This window comes from Hetaerina americana, unplaced genomic scaffold (genome assembly GCF_022747635.1).
Source record: "Hetaerina americana unplaced genomic scaffold, ioHetAmer1.1.p SCAF_5, whole genome shotgun sequence".
Lineage (NCBI taxonomy): Eukaryota > Metazoa > Arthropoda > Insecta > Odonata > Calopterygidae > Hetaerina > Hetaerina americana.
Genome location: NW_027287095.1, coordinates 90,738,746 through 90,753,578, shown reverse-complemented (window position 1 = coordinate 90,753,578; position 14,833 = coordinate 90,738,746). Strand labels below are relative to the sequence as shown.

The 14,833-nt window shown below is 43.0% G+C and overlaps 1 protein-coding gene across 3 annotated transcripts in view; it reads left to right on the top strand.

Moving 5' to 3' along the window:
• Window positions 1–14,833, top strand: part of LOC139693846 (hexosaminidase D-like) — a 103,543-nt gene that overhangs the window by 63,869 nt on the left and 24,841 nt on the right. The window contains exon 1 of one of the 3 annotated variants that reach the window (XM_071592150.1): window positions 4,353–4,618. The exons of the other annotated variants lie outside the window; for them this stretch is intronic. Within the exon in view, the coding sequence (XP_071448251.1) occupies window positions 4,539–4,618 (80 nt within the window). The 5' untranslated portion in view covers window positions 4,353–4,538. Of the gene's footprint in view, window positions 1–4,352; window positions 4,619–14,833 lie in introns of those variants that run through there. 3 annotated transcript variants of the gene reach the window in all.

The following is a 14,833-nucleotide window of genomic DNA, read 5'->3' as shown; positions in this document are numbered from 1 at the left end:
AAGAACACAAGTGTGACAGGTCTCTTAGGAGAATCAGGCTGGGAGCCACTTGAGATACGAAGAAAACAAGCGAGACTTAGAATTTTAGAAAGATTTCAGGACAAACGAGTTTAACGATGACACTAAAGGAATTATAATGGCCCCACACAACTTAGGTAGATCAGACCACAAAGATAAGATAGGGGAGATTGATTCCAGAACAAATAGGTACAAATACTCATCCTTTCCCCCAACAATCAGAAATCATAATAGTAAGAAACCGAAGTGACTTTAGAAATATTAAAAACATTTAATATACTAGTCAGAACAAAATTAAACATTGCAAAGATATTAGGTGTAATTGTAGGTGCATGTGTATGTTAGTTGGTAGTTTGTGTGTTTGCTTGTGTGTGGGGTGTAGGGGTTTTTGCATGAATGTATACCATGTTTTGTTTGTGGATTGTATGGATTTTTGACTTTTGCATGCGGTTTTTTTCTTTCTTAATTACGGGTTGTGTCCTAACGCCCCCTGCCACACGCCATTGCGGCGGCTTGTGAGGTACTGAGTAGATGTAGAATTGTCTTGTTTACGTATCGTGTCGAGGAAAAACGAGCCTTAAATCTGTTTCATGTGACGCTATCCATCCCTCTAATTTTATCACGCAATTCGCGAAAAGCAGTTGGAAACAACGCGTCGTGGATTTGGACTTCCCGGAATAAAGCTCGCAAAATGTATTCCAATGATGAATTTTCATGCATCTTTTCACCATTAATAATGTATTTCCTAATGATTGGCGACCTAATTATTTTTATTTCTTATTTTCTCCGAATCCTATGGGATCTTTTAAGATTATAGTCATTTTTCTTTAAAAATTTTTTTTGAAAATTGAGTGAATGTTTATTTCAGCCTTAAAGCCACCATGATATCTCTGTTGCGCCATCGTAGCTCCTTATTCTCGAGTTGAAATTTAAATGGTATAAACTTCTCTATCCTGTGACGTATTATATTTAAAAAACATTTTTCCAAATATGTTCCATGTCAGTGATTGCAATGATTTCTTTAATATCTCCCGAATCCCATTTAAGTTCCCGTTATTGATATTTAATGCTCTCTCAATCACATTTGGGAACTTAGTTTTAATTTCTAATAATATTCCTTTGTGGTCGTTAATGCCCTCAATCATGCCCACTTTTAGGATCATATCTCCCTGGTGTAATGTTTGTAAATATGTCGAACATGGTGTAATCTCATGTCGGCCAGTGAATTGCGTGTCCGTAAAATGCCTCATCTAGGACGCGACATCTTGTTGGTGTGAAAATGTATATTTGTTTACATTTTCGTCGCGGATACAACTGGAGGCGATTACAATCCAATTACGTATCACGAAGGACAAATGTTATTGTCAATGGAGAAACACATCAAACTCCATAAAGGAAACAAAGAAACCGAATATGGTGTTTAGGAAGTTTTAATGAGGATAATTTCACATCGTTGGATAATTTAAATAAGTAAACTGCAACTTTGTGAAAAGCAGGAGGAGACGAAATAATAATGAGAGAAGTCGGAGTGAGGCAGTGGTGCATTCTCAGTTTATAAATGGCCACAGCACCAATGTTCACGACGAGGACACCGCAGTGGTCAGCCTAGCCTTATGGTGACAGATTAACTGACGGTGACAACCGAGGAAAATATTTGTGAAAATCGCCGATTTACGACTGCATGTCTTTTACTTACACGTGGCTTGCAAACAAAGGGCTTTTACATTGACTCAGAATTGCATGCTGGTGTATAAACAAGTGTTTAAAATGTTAATGCGGCGGCAGATTGCCTCAGAGACGGAATTAAAAAAGCTTGTGTATCACAAAGATAAGTCCCTCAATTTGAATGGCGACTAGGTGGAAAATAGCTTAAGAATGCTGCTTTCAAATGCATATAACCATTCTTTTTCATGTCACTAGGTTCGTATTTTATTTCAAAGCGCAATACACATTCTGGACAGACCGCCAATTAGTCTTAAGATATTTTTCTTAATAATAATGGTAAAAAGTCTTTATTCCGGCGACCTTGAGCACAACACGCGGCTTCCATGCCCTCGCGCAGAATTGGAGGTCACTCTGAGGCAGCGGCACCACGGGGATGATTGTGTTCGCCTCGCGCCGAGGGAGGGGTGGATTCCTCGGCGACCCCTCGCCACCCCTTTGCCTCTCTCGCAATTTCCTCTTGCACATTCCGTCCCCCCCCCCCGCACTCGTGAGAGCTAGCTTCCCTTCGCCCCCCCCCCGGTACCAACACAGGTATCGCGCCTTCCTCATCCTCACTTATGCCGGGGAGTCCCTTTTATCAATCAATGCATCAGTTCCAACCGTCTTAATGGGAAATATCTCCTCTCTTTCTTGCAATTCTCGTTGCGTAAACTGATTTCGCCATTTTTCTTCCGCAATAGGAGACTTCGCGTTGCTTCGCGGTTCCCTAGCGTCTCTCCGGCAATAGCATATCTCTAAAATCTACACAAAATCCTGCAAGCCGTCTCAAGGGCGTATTGCGGGGGGTGTTATGTTAACACACACATAAATATAAGAACGAACCAACCTTCAATGATAAATAAATCCACGCCTGCTGTATTAGTTAGCAAAGTAGTTTAAATATGTTCCTTATATTGATAATACTTTCAAAAATCCCGAATATTAAAAACCCGATGAATATTTCTCTTGGCACAATTGAAAAATTTTTAAAAGCAGCCGTATGAAAACAGTGTTGATTCCCTCATACTCAAAAAGAAAGCTTTGCCTGACATCTTGTCTTAAATTAAAATTTGATTACACAAGCCCCTGTAAGCAGAAACACACGAATTCCATTTTATTGGTCGGACCAACAGTAATCGGCAGCAGTCATGTGAAAAAATTGGATGATTATTTCCTGCTGCTCGCATACTATACGAGCATGCGCATATTATCCAGTTTGTCACCGCTAAGGTGTGTGGCAGGGGTTGATTCAATGCCTGACATACCATTTCAAAAATATTATTTATTTTTTCAGTTACCATTAAGTGTAAGAAATATGCCCGATAATAAATATGAAGTTCAAGTACATACACAACGGTATCATGGTGTGATATACTACTCCCTAGGCATGCGATCCGAGTTACTAGTAACGAGAAGAACATAAAAGTAAGGATGGATCAAAACCGTGACAGTATACTAGACTAAGCAGCAACAGTAAACTTAGAAAGCTAAAGTAAAATTACTCCCACCCCCCCCCCACTCTTAGGAAGGTCGATTACAGTTATTCTGTCCCTTATTTTTTTGCGTAAAAAGTGACATATAAAATCCGTCAGTAATATACATTATCTCTTTAAACTTACTTTCATAACCTCGCCTGCCCAGGTCTGAAAAGGCTAATGATGCGACATTTTCATCATCATCGTGGAGATCTGTTTCCGTATGTTTAGGTCATTTGGTCTGAAATATAACCTCCGCCCTGTGAGTGATTCACGACGTAGTTTCCCCAATCATCTCGGAAGAGAGGGAATAAAGGAACGATTTTAATACGTTCCTTTCATTCTTTTCTATAGTAGCAGTATGTTTGTAGAAGTTAGAACGGAATATATGTAGTTGATGCAACTTGGATGTCGTTAGATAATCGTTAAGACGCTGAAGCTATGTCACTCCATGATGAAATAGACGCGGAGTCGTACCTCTATCGATGAACGGAATTAGATCACTTACGATTACAAGATATGAAGGGAAAATAGCGAGACGGAGTTAGGGAAAGCGTTAAGCACATTCAAAAGGAAAAGATTTGCTGAAAAATTGGACGATAATCTAAAAGCGTGTTGGTTCTATGGCAGGTAGGTTAAGGGAAATAAGTCAACAGTTAATTTACTTTTGAAACAATATATGCGATAGAGAAACCAGCGGTTTAGAACGGGTCAAATTAATTAATTCCCATTTTACGAGAGTTTTCACGAAATTTTCAAAGAATGCCTCCGGTAGCCTACCAAATAATATCCGCCAACCGATGCCCAAAATCGAAATGCCGAGTAACGGAATAGAACGTCCGCTGAGAAGCATCGATCCGAATAAATCCTCCGGACACGATCGAATGCGAGCTCGCACGTGCGCTCAGATTCTATGAAGTTCCCGATTTTTTCCTTTAGCCTGGAAGTGGATGGAAAGAAGATGCAATCGAGCATGAAATCCGAGACCAGTGTTTATGAATGCAAGACATAGATGGCTGCACCGTACGGCGCACAAGGGTCATATACGAGGAGCCGCTTGAGTGAGGAGCACTTTCATTGTTTAGAAAGGCATCGTTCAGTGTACAGGTGCAGCGTGTGATCTTCAGTTTTGTCAGATCGCGAGGTTCTCTGAACCCAGCAAAGGGTGCATCGTTCCAATGGAGTGAGGGACACGCGGTGCAATGGCAGATGCGAGAGAGATGTCCGTTAGCGGGTGCGACACTTCAAGATGGCACGAGTGGTGCTAGTTACTTCGGAGGACCACCAAATTAAGTGTGAGGTGTATGAGTGAGTGAGAACACCACCAAAGTTGACAATTCCATGCGAACCATCCTTAGTGAAGACTTAAATATGCAGAAAGTTAAGACAAGGAGTGGGCGTCCCGAATGCTGGCCTGCATGGTTTGTATATAAAGTACCGGGAAAAGTTTCGGAAACGAATTTATTTTCGATATTGCTAAAATGCGTCTCAAAATTCTTCAAAGTACATCTCTTTAAAGCGTCCACACACTTCGGCCCAAGCGGCTTTTCCACGACTCGAAGGCTCAGTGGTAGGCGGATTCCGAAGGGTCCTCAATGGTACGCGTGCAAGCTTCTTTGACAGCCCTTAGGGTCCCATGGTGGTGGTTTCCTTTGAGGGAATAGGATTTCAATTTTATAGGAAATAGTAGTCTGCTGTTGGCAAGTCTGGGGAACTGTAAGGAGGTGGGGAATCGTCGCGATGCCTTTGCAGGTCTTCGCAAGCAGACACACTCGGCTCTGCTCTTGGTCGTCCGTCCAAAGACCTTCGGGAGGACGATTTTAACACAGATTTTTCCCATCGCCAAGTTTACATTGATAATGGTGTGCACTGTCATCTTGTATCAATTTCAATAATACGATATTCGATATTTCGCTTACTTAACCGACGGACTGAATTCAGCATTTCACGCACACGTCTGGGAAAAAGTTGTTACCGAAAATTTTTATACACAAACCTTGTACAACCCCGAGGCTGGCTACATAGGGAGTTGTTTCTAAGGTGATTTTGATCGGCGATGATGCCACGAGTGGTACTGTCTTCTCGTCAATGGTGACAGTGTTTGACGCCGTAATGTCCACGGGGAAATCCGCGCTGAAACGTAACGGCAGTCTCCGGGTCATGGGAGCACTCGCCAGCACCATCGAAGGACCATCGGGTTGGCGCCAGCGCTGAGAAAATGATGGCGCCCATGTTTGAGGTGGTCAAAGGTGTGAAGCTCACTCACTCGTGGCGTTCCAAAGGGTGCCGTGGTGATGGCTGTGTCGTGCGAACATGCTTTGAGGTCAGCATTGCAGCCAAATCGACCGGGGGAGGCTGCAAGTGTGCCTCTCCATGAAGGTGTCATCGCCTCCCCCCCTCCCCCGGGTGCTCTTAACTGAAGAGGAGTGTCTCGGCGGTAACTTTGAAGTGAGTGGTGGTGCTTCTCCGACCGACCTCGCCCCGCTTTCCCCTCCGACGATGCAGGCGGCACTCCCCGCGCATTTTCCGGTCGGGCCGTTCGCTCTTGCTTTGAATCGGCCATCTTAGGCAACAGTCCCTTATCTAATGGCAGTCACAAGGTTTTCCAATTGTCATTTTTCGTCTCATCTCGTCGGTCATCCGTTTGCCGTCCAGTCATCCGAAATGGGAGTTTTCGATTCGATTCAGCCTGCATAATCGAAAGAATAGGGTTTTTAAAATTTTATATTCTGCGGGCGCCATCTTTCGAGAAAATGTTTTGCAATAACACGTCACCGTAGAAACACTTCGGAGTAAAAAGTAAAAAGGTCGATTATCGCCGAATTCGATGCATCGCTTCGGACGCTCGCTGACAATTCATGCGTCCAAGCCTGTCATGAAATAATATATAGATATATCGAAAGAAATATATTGCCACGCCTTTTTTTAGCCAAAAATTATGTAGTTTTCAATCGAGGAATTAAAAAAATAACATGACCTTGAAGCGCAACGAACTGGATTGTTGGGCATGTGCGAGAAGTTTCGCGAGTACGCCATGTGCGAGGCAAATGTGGGCAAATTGTGACTTCCCTGCACAAAAGGAGGCACTTTTGAAAATATATTATTACCAATTCAAATAAATATCATAATATCCTTGGTAAAAAGAGAACTATTTGGTCTGATATACGAGGGCTGTCCAGAAAGTGACCTCCGTTATACAAGATACGTTGTAGCCTAACTTTTCTGTCGTGTTTCCTTAAAACAGAGTCCTAGTAATCTGTGGAAAACTTTCTAAAGATTTCAGTTATCGCAAAACGATTGTCATCGACTTTTGGATTCACTATTAAACGAACGACAACGCTGACGCACAACTACCATTGTCACTCATCAAATATGGCCCGTACCGAGAGCAATAATTTTCCGATGAATTTCAGCAGTTTTGAAGTTTTTTTATCAGTAAAAACCTTATCACGGAACGAACTTCAAATTTGGCGGGAACTTCAGTTGCATTGTTCACTTTTCTATTGTAAACAAACGACAAGACCTTCCAACCACTGCAGTTCGAGGCGGACTGTCCTGCTGTGTGCGTCAATACAGCGACCAATTGGCTACCCCCCCTCCTTCTCACGCCACACGCAAACGGAGGTTACTCTATGGACAACACTCGTTTGGTAAATTTTTCCTAAATTGTATGGTAAAACAATTTAATAAAATGAAACTCAGGAAATGAATAGTTGAAAGCCATAAATAAAGCATACAAAATAATGTAAAATGGTTACAAAAATTAAATGTCTCGAGAGCCATATTAAGAGGCATATCTTCTACGCAAGAACGCCGTTGGTCGGCGAAGGAAAAGGCTGTTGCATGGATAAGGGTCTAAGCGAAAGCTCATCTGAAGACTTTTATTCCTGGCCTTGACTGCCGTACCAGGAATTTATTACGTCATTGGAGTCCAACACAAAATAGGAGATATGATTAACTTAGGTAATACATGTTCATTGATCGATATTGCTCTTGGTACTGAACACCATGGCGTGTAATCTCATTAATAGATTACAAACACACTCAGACGCACGGCGTTTATATAAGATTCCCGAACAATTATCTCGCGAAAAAGAAGAGTTGATTGCTTTAGTACATATGATGAAAGCCTTACGTAATTGAAGTCCTTTAAAGAGTAGGAAGCTATCAATGACGAGAGATAAAGTTGTGCTGACCGCAATTGGAGAATGTACGAGTATATGAAGTATCCTTATCCTATGAACACACTATCTGAGTAAATCTGATCTAAAGAGTAAATCTAACAAAAGACAACGTTCGAGGATGATCCAATGTGCGAGTTGGATGCGAATAGCCTACCGGTGGTCAACGACGCCCAGCGGAGTAGGCCCGCTTCCTTTAGAGAGCACGAGAATCGTTCAGCCGGAAGAGACATCGGTTCAACATTAACGTACATTACCCTAGCTATCGCTCCAGTAATCCCTGCTACCCTACAATCTCATTTCGCATAGACCTCTATATTTCCTATTGCCATATCTCGCTTTATACTTATTCTATAATTCTCCCGTCCTCGACATTGTCCTAGCATTCCAAGTCTGTATCCTAATTAATGCGGCCATTTTCTGTATCTTCCGCGCTGCAACTGTCGATATAAATGGTTAATTATGAAATGAATGCGCATGATTTTATTTTTACGCGACTATCCATGGCAACGAAGTAAAACCGGTCGCGAATTGTGGTGGGGGTCTGCCCTTCCAACGCAGCCGGTCGCCAGTTTGCTCCGAGCAGTCTGAGCGGAGCCACATGCCTCCGCGTGAAATGTGTTTTTTCGACTTTATAACTCTGCGCGATCTGTCGCTTGAACAGCGATACGCCATTATATTTTGCGTGCAGCTTCGAAATAATGAAACGGAATATTCCAGATGCTTCAATAGGTCTTCATGGACGACTGCATTTCAAGGTCACAGTCTGGGTGGTGGCACAAAGCGATCAATTAGGGCCGGAAGGAGGTCGCCGATGAACCCCATTCTGGACGCCCGACAACGGCCAGGAATTTATTTCCCGCGATACAAGATTGCTTTTCTCAATAAAAACAAATTACAAAACTTTTTATCCTATACCAAAGTGGAAAAACTCAACAGAAGTGGAGTCTACCAATTACAGTGTAGGGATGTATATCGTGCAAACAGGGAGGAAGTTCTGGGAAAGGATTAAACGACATAAGCATTGCTTCAGGAGGAATGATTCATATTTTTTGTTTGCCAAAAGTCTGCTGGATAACCAACACACCAGTGATTTCACCTCTCGGCTTCTCCATTTTGAAAGCAAAGGGGCCAGGCCAGACATTCTCGAACAGTGGGAAATTCTTAAGAACTGTGGTGAAAACCCATTAGTGAATGACACAATGTTTGCTTCTCACTCCCCTCTCCTCGGGGTGTCAAAACGTATGGGTCTCAGTTCGGAAGAGCCCACTCCCCCGTGACTATCCACTCCGCCATTTCCCCCCTTCCCGCCCACTTACTCTATCCCTAACTTCCCAATCGGCGGTCATGGTCGGTGTTTGCACCCAACACATCCCTCTCCCAATCTTTTAACCCACCCTCACAGCCATATATTTATAAAATCTGTTTAAATTCAACTTCTTTGCCCGAAGATGCTGCACTGCAATGAAACATAGGTCGTAATAAAGCTTATCTTTCATGTGGTGGTACCAAGTGTTTTGCTAACATCACTCATGATTTTATCGGTAGCAATTTTTTCCTGTGAAGTGCTGAATTCAAACCTTCGGTTAAGTGTGACCGTGTATAATCGCACATATCGTATTGGCATTGATAAGTGTGTGATAGTGGACGCAGCATTATCTCTGAAAATTTGGCGATGCAAAAGATCTGCGCTAAACTCGTCCTCTCCAAGGTCTTTGGACGAACGACCAAAAGAGCTGAGTCGAATGTCTGCTCTTACAAAGACCTTCTTTGATTGCATCGCGACGATTCCCCAACCCCCTTACAGTAGTCCCCCCAACTTGGCGACGGTAGACTACTATTTCTTATTCCCAAAAGTGAAATCCACCATCCAACAAAGGATACCACCATTGGGCCTTAAAGTGCCCGCAAAGAAACGTGCCTTTTAACCCTTATCCGGAATCTGCCTACCACGGAGCCTTCGAGTCGTGGAAAAGCCACTGGCAAAAGTGCGTAAAAGTAAGTATGTTGTCAAGTGATCCCTGATTGACCAATGTTTTGAAGGTCTCCTTGGGTGCCCTTTGATTGGCTGTTTGAGTTATCTGGTTGAAGACGCGTTTCCAGGCGCTGCTCTCTTCTATATTGAAGTTGCTATTGCATTTCTTGCGGATTTCTTCGTATGGCTTGCCGAATGAGTCGTGGGAAGTAACAGCCTTCTTTCCAAGATCACCTGAGCAGAGTTTTAAAAGACGGAGAAAAACTAGCATCGATCAATTCTGGCCTGAAGACGCCCATTGCAACGCCGGCGAAACTGTTCTCCCAGAAATATGGACCGACGCGGAGTAAATCCCGGAAGATTTAGATCTTCAATATCTGCACACCGCAGAAGCCTTAAAAAGTAATGGAATCTTTTATTTTATTTTTATTCCTTTTTTTGTTGAAACTCAGTCATTCTCCTACTCAGTGTGACTCTTGGATATATTTATTTAGTCGAGAGTGCGACGTCCGTGCCGAAGCGAATGCGTAGGGGCGCTCTCGTCCGCGTGCGTCAACGAATCGGTCTGTCTGAAGAGGAAGGCTAGGTAGGTGTCCCCGCTGTAGGTCCCTGCTGGGCGCGGTCAACTGCCTCTTCTTGTATGCGTAAAAACAGTGTGATTGAGGCAATGAATCATATATTTTCATCGGAAGCGAAATTCAACTGTAATTTCACCCTCGAAAACGAACACTGCCTCAGCACTTACCGAAAGAGGCACCAGTCTTCGGCGAATCAGGGAACACCTTGGAAAGAAGTAGGATTGCAAAAGGCAGGTGTGCCTTCATGGGATTAGGGAGTGCGTCGAAAATTCGTGAAAATCTCGAGAAATGGTTAAAATCGATGGAAAATCTCAATCTCGTGTGAGCATGCATTGTAATGGTTACCTCTTTGCGGCGCACCACCTCAACGACGTGCTCGGAAATCAAGGAGTGGTTTTCCGGTTTCTGAGAAAACGTAGGAAAGGCCTGCTTCTTGGCGTCGAAGTAGATTCCGTTTCCCCTGGTTTTCTCGTAAAGGAGCGTGTAGCTGAAATGGAAGAATGGATGCGAATTCAACGGTTGGCACAAGTACACACTAGGCAAGAGGCCATCGAATAGCATACACTCTTAAATCAAATGCCAAGACTCTTAAATTTGATTAAATTTCCCGTGGATGCCCGCAGCTAAGTGTGCAAGGACTTCAGTTAAATGGAGACGTGTGCGGAATCTGCGACGTTTTAGTTGTTAAGGCTTCGGAAGTCATCCCAAGAATTTCTTTGGCGAACTTCCGGGACAAATTATCTACATCTACATAATACCCCGCAAGCCGCCGCAAGGGCGTGTGGCGGGGGGTGTTAGGTCACCAACCGTAAAAAAGAAAAATACCACATGCAAAAAAAAAAACACGGAAAATTACACCCACAGCAGCGCACACACTCATGCAAAAATCCCTTCATCCAATACTCATGCAAACACATATACCGCAAAACCACTAAAAAACTGCACCACATGATCCAGCACGAAAGCCATCCTACAACACGCAAGCCAGGACACAACAAGCAAGAAATTGAAACACCACATGAAAATGCACCACGAAACACTCTACCCCCCGAGGAGATTCTAAAAGGCAGGGAATGCGACGCAACGTTGCAGGTAGCAGGAATTTCCCCCCGCGGAGAGGGACAAGGGATTAAAAGGGAAACTTAAAAACAGATGAACAGAACATGAATGAGGTCATTCGGAAAGAATGGGTTATTATAGCAAAACACATAAGGTTAGTGGAAGAGCATGCATTTAAATACAACTAATTAATTTTTAGACGCTGAGGGTGGCAAGTGGAATTTTTGCTATCTATAACCCTGCAGTTGCTATCCCGTATTGTCCGTGGGAAGAAGGAGTCCTTGAGTCGGCTAATTCTGGCATCTATTTCCCGAATTTTATATGCATGATCCAAGCGACCAATGTATGTAGGAGTACGAATAATATGCGAGACCTCGGTGCTGAAACATGCGGATCTAAATTTATTTAATAATTTCAATCTTGCATTGAATCGTCTCTCAGCCAATGATTCCCACCCCAAATCCATGAGCATTTCGGTGACGCTTTGCGTTTTATCGTAGGAATTTTTTACAAAACGGGCTGCCCGGCGTTGAACCTTCTCAATTTCCCGAATGAGACCTTTTTCACTCGGATCCCACACGCTGCATGCATATTCTAAATGAGGCCTTACAAGAGCGTGGTAACAACGTTCCTTGACCTTCGAGTCACTTTTGCCGACAATGCGTCTAATGAATCCCAATTTTTTATATGCTTGACCGCAGACTTTACGTATGTGAGTCCCCCAAGTTAAGTCTTTTGTGAATGTGACACCTAGGTATTTTACCGTATCAACTACTGCCAGGTCACCTCCAGCTAATTTGTAAGCAAATCCCGTTGATCTTTTAAAGAAATTTACCACTGAACATTTATTATAATTTAGAGTCAATCCCCAGTTAGAACACCATTTAGTAATGCAATCTAAATCCTGCTCTAGAATAAAACGATCCTCATCCCCAGATATCTCCCGATAGATCACCGTGTCATCCGCGAACATCCTAATTTTACTTTTCACTTCGCGGTTCAAATCGTTAACAAAAATCAAGAAAAGCAACGGCCCGATCACACTTCCCTGAGGTACCCCCGACGTGACTCGAACGCTGTCGGAACTAGCGCCATCAAGGACTACCCTCTGTTCCCGCTCTGAAAGAAAATCTTTAACCCAACTTATGGCGCCCTTGTTTATACCCGCGACCTTTAATTTATGAATGAGTTTACCATGTGGGACCTTATCAAATGCCTTTTGAAAATCTAAGAAGATGGCATCCACTTGCCTACCTCTCTCACCCGATAAAAGTAAATCATGTGTAAATAATCCTAATTGGGTCTCGCAGGAGCGGGTTTTCCTGAATCCGTGTTGATTGTCACTTAAAAAGTTAATATTGTCAAGGTGTCTCATTATTGAACTGACAATTATGTGCTCTAAGATTTTGCAACAGATAGAAGTGAGAGATATAGGTCTGTAATTACTGGGATCCTCCCTGTCACCACCTTTAAAAATAGGCGTTATTTGCGCGGTTTTCCAAATCTTAGGTACTTTGCACTCTGTGAGGGATTTGTTAAATATAAACTCAAGGTACGGGGCAATGTTTGGAGCTAAATGTTTTATCACCCTAGCTGGTATATTTTCGGGACCCGGGGATTTGTTGGGTTTAATCTCGTTAAGCAATTTTAGAATTCCTTGTTGGTCCACTGTTATTTTTTCCATAGGTGGAATATGTATTGTTTCTTGGAGATGTGCGGTGGCAACATCATTCGAGAAAACGCTTTGGAAGAATGAATTTAGGATGTTAGCTTTACCCTCGCTGTCTGTATGAATTATATTGCTACAATCCCTTAAGCAAGCCACGGTTTGTTTACTCCCATTTACTTCCCTAACATATGACCAGAAAGCTTTGGGGTCAGTGTCCAAGTGCTCGCAAAGTACTTTGCGTTTAAAGTCCAGTAAAGCGCTACGTAATTGTGTTTTGGTTTCAATTTTAGAGGATCTATATGTGTCCCATAGTTGTTTATTCTCAGGGGATGATGTGTTCACGCCTGCCCTCTTTACCCTAGAGTGTAGCATTCTCTGCTTTCGAAGGGCTTTTCTAACGTCTTTATTGTACCACCTGGGGTCGCGATTTGCTTTAACGTATTTTATAGGTATGAAATCTACGATTCCTTTTTGCATGATATTGACAAATTCTGTCCAAGTTTCTTCCATGTTGACATGACTTAAGCGGGTTTTGAACTCGGGTAGTGAAGAGTTTAATTGATTGGCAAAAGATTCAAAGTCTGCTTTATGGTAATTATAAATTTTTCTTTTTGGTTTAACAATCATTTTTATTTCTATGTCCAAGTGGACAATAATTGCTTTATGGTCACTCAAGCCCTCATCAGTTGAAACACTAATAATACGTTCAGGCGCATTTGTAAGAAATAGATCCAATATGTTCTTTCCACGGGTGGGCATGCGTACTGCTTGATGGAGGGAGTTTCTTTGAACCAATTTTATCATGGAATTGCAAGATTCGCGATCGCGGGTCCCAGATTTAACGATATTGTTGTCCCAATCTATACCAGGGAGATTAAAGTCGCCACCAATTATGTTTATGCTGTTATTATATTTACGTGTAAAATTGTAAATTTGATCGTTGAGGGTGTGAAGTGTTTTCAAATCTGAGTCTGGAGGTCTGTAGAAAGAGCATAAATTTATGTTGGGTTGATTGGTCCGTATTAAGGTGCACCAAACACTTTCTATGTTATTATTTTCAAATGAAACTTGCCTGCTTTCAAAATGACTTTTAACTGCCACGAAAACCCCTCCTCCGGGTCTTGTATCTCTATCGTGTCGGTAAACTTTGAAATCTATTGGGAAAATTTCTTGGTTGTTTATGTCATTGCACAGCCAACTCTCTGTGCCTAATACTATATCAGCGGAATGAGTTTGGATTATGTGTTCTAGATCCGCTGATTTGTTCTTGAGGCTTCTGCAATTTCTAACAAGTATAGTTAAATTATTTTGATGTTGAATAACGTCCTTATGTGTGCCTGACTGTAGTTTAGGACGCCTTTGTGGGGAAGTGCGTGTCACATGTCTTTCTAAATCAATGCCAGTGATGTCGGTGACTTTTATATTTTTATTAATAATATTATACGCGCTATCCCCAGATGTTACTGACCCACTAAGTGACCTGCCCTTTATCCTAAAAAAGGCCTACAGTGGTCGAGTATCCTATCCGCCACCTTACTCGCCGCTTCCGCCGTGTAATGGACCCCAGATCGGTTAAGGGGAGTCCTGCAAGATCGGAGGGTTGGTCTCAGGTCGACGAAGGAGGCTCCTATGTCCGAGCAGAATCTCGATAGTCTCTGGTTTATGCCTTCCACTCGGCTCCAAACCAGAGACCCGCGATCCTCCCTCGGAACGATGCTGCAGACCGTTAGTCCCAGCCGAACCCCCTCGACGCCCTGGACGCGCTTCACCTCGGAGCTCAGTTCCCTAAGGGAACGGAGGACCTCCTCGGATCCACGGTCCGTGACGTCGTTGGTGCCCACATGGGCCACGACCTGCAGCCTAGAGCACTTCGTGCCTTTCTTTTTTTTCTCGAAGGACGGGCGAAGGATAGCGTATTCTTGGACGTAATCATGACCCGATGATACCGAGATCCCAAACGACACTACAAAAACTAGAGAAATCAAAGCCATGCAAAGAGACGTCCGAAGAAAACGGGGGAAAGGATACAGAGATATAAAGCGGGTGATTTTGCATCCGACATTGAAGATGTAATTAAGGCCCCCTAATGACATTTGCAGGGTTGAAAATTGTCTCAAAATTAGAGAGTTAGACTGCAGAACGGATAGAATTCAAGTATTCTTGTCTCCCGCGTA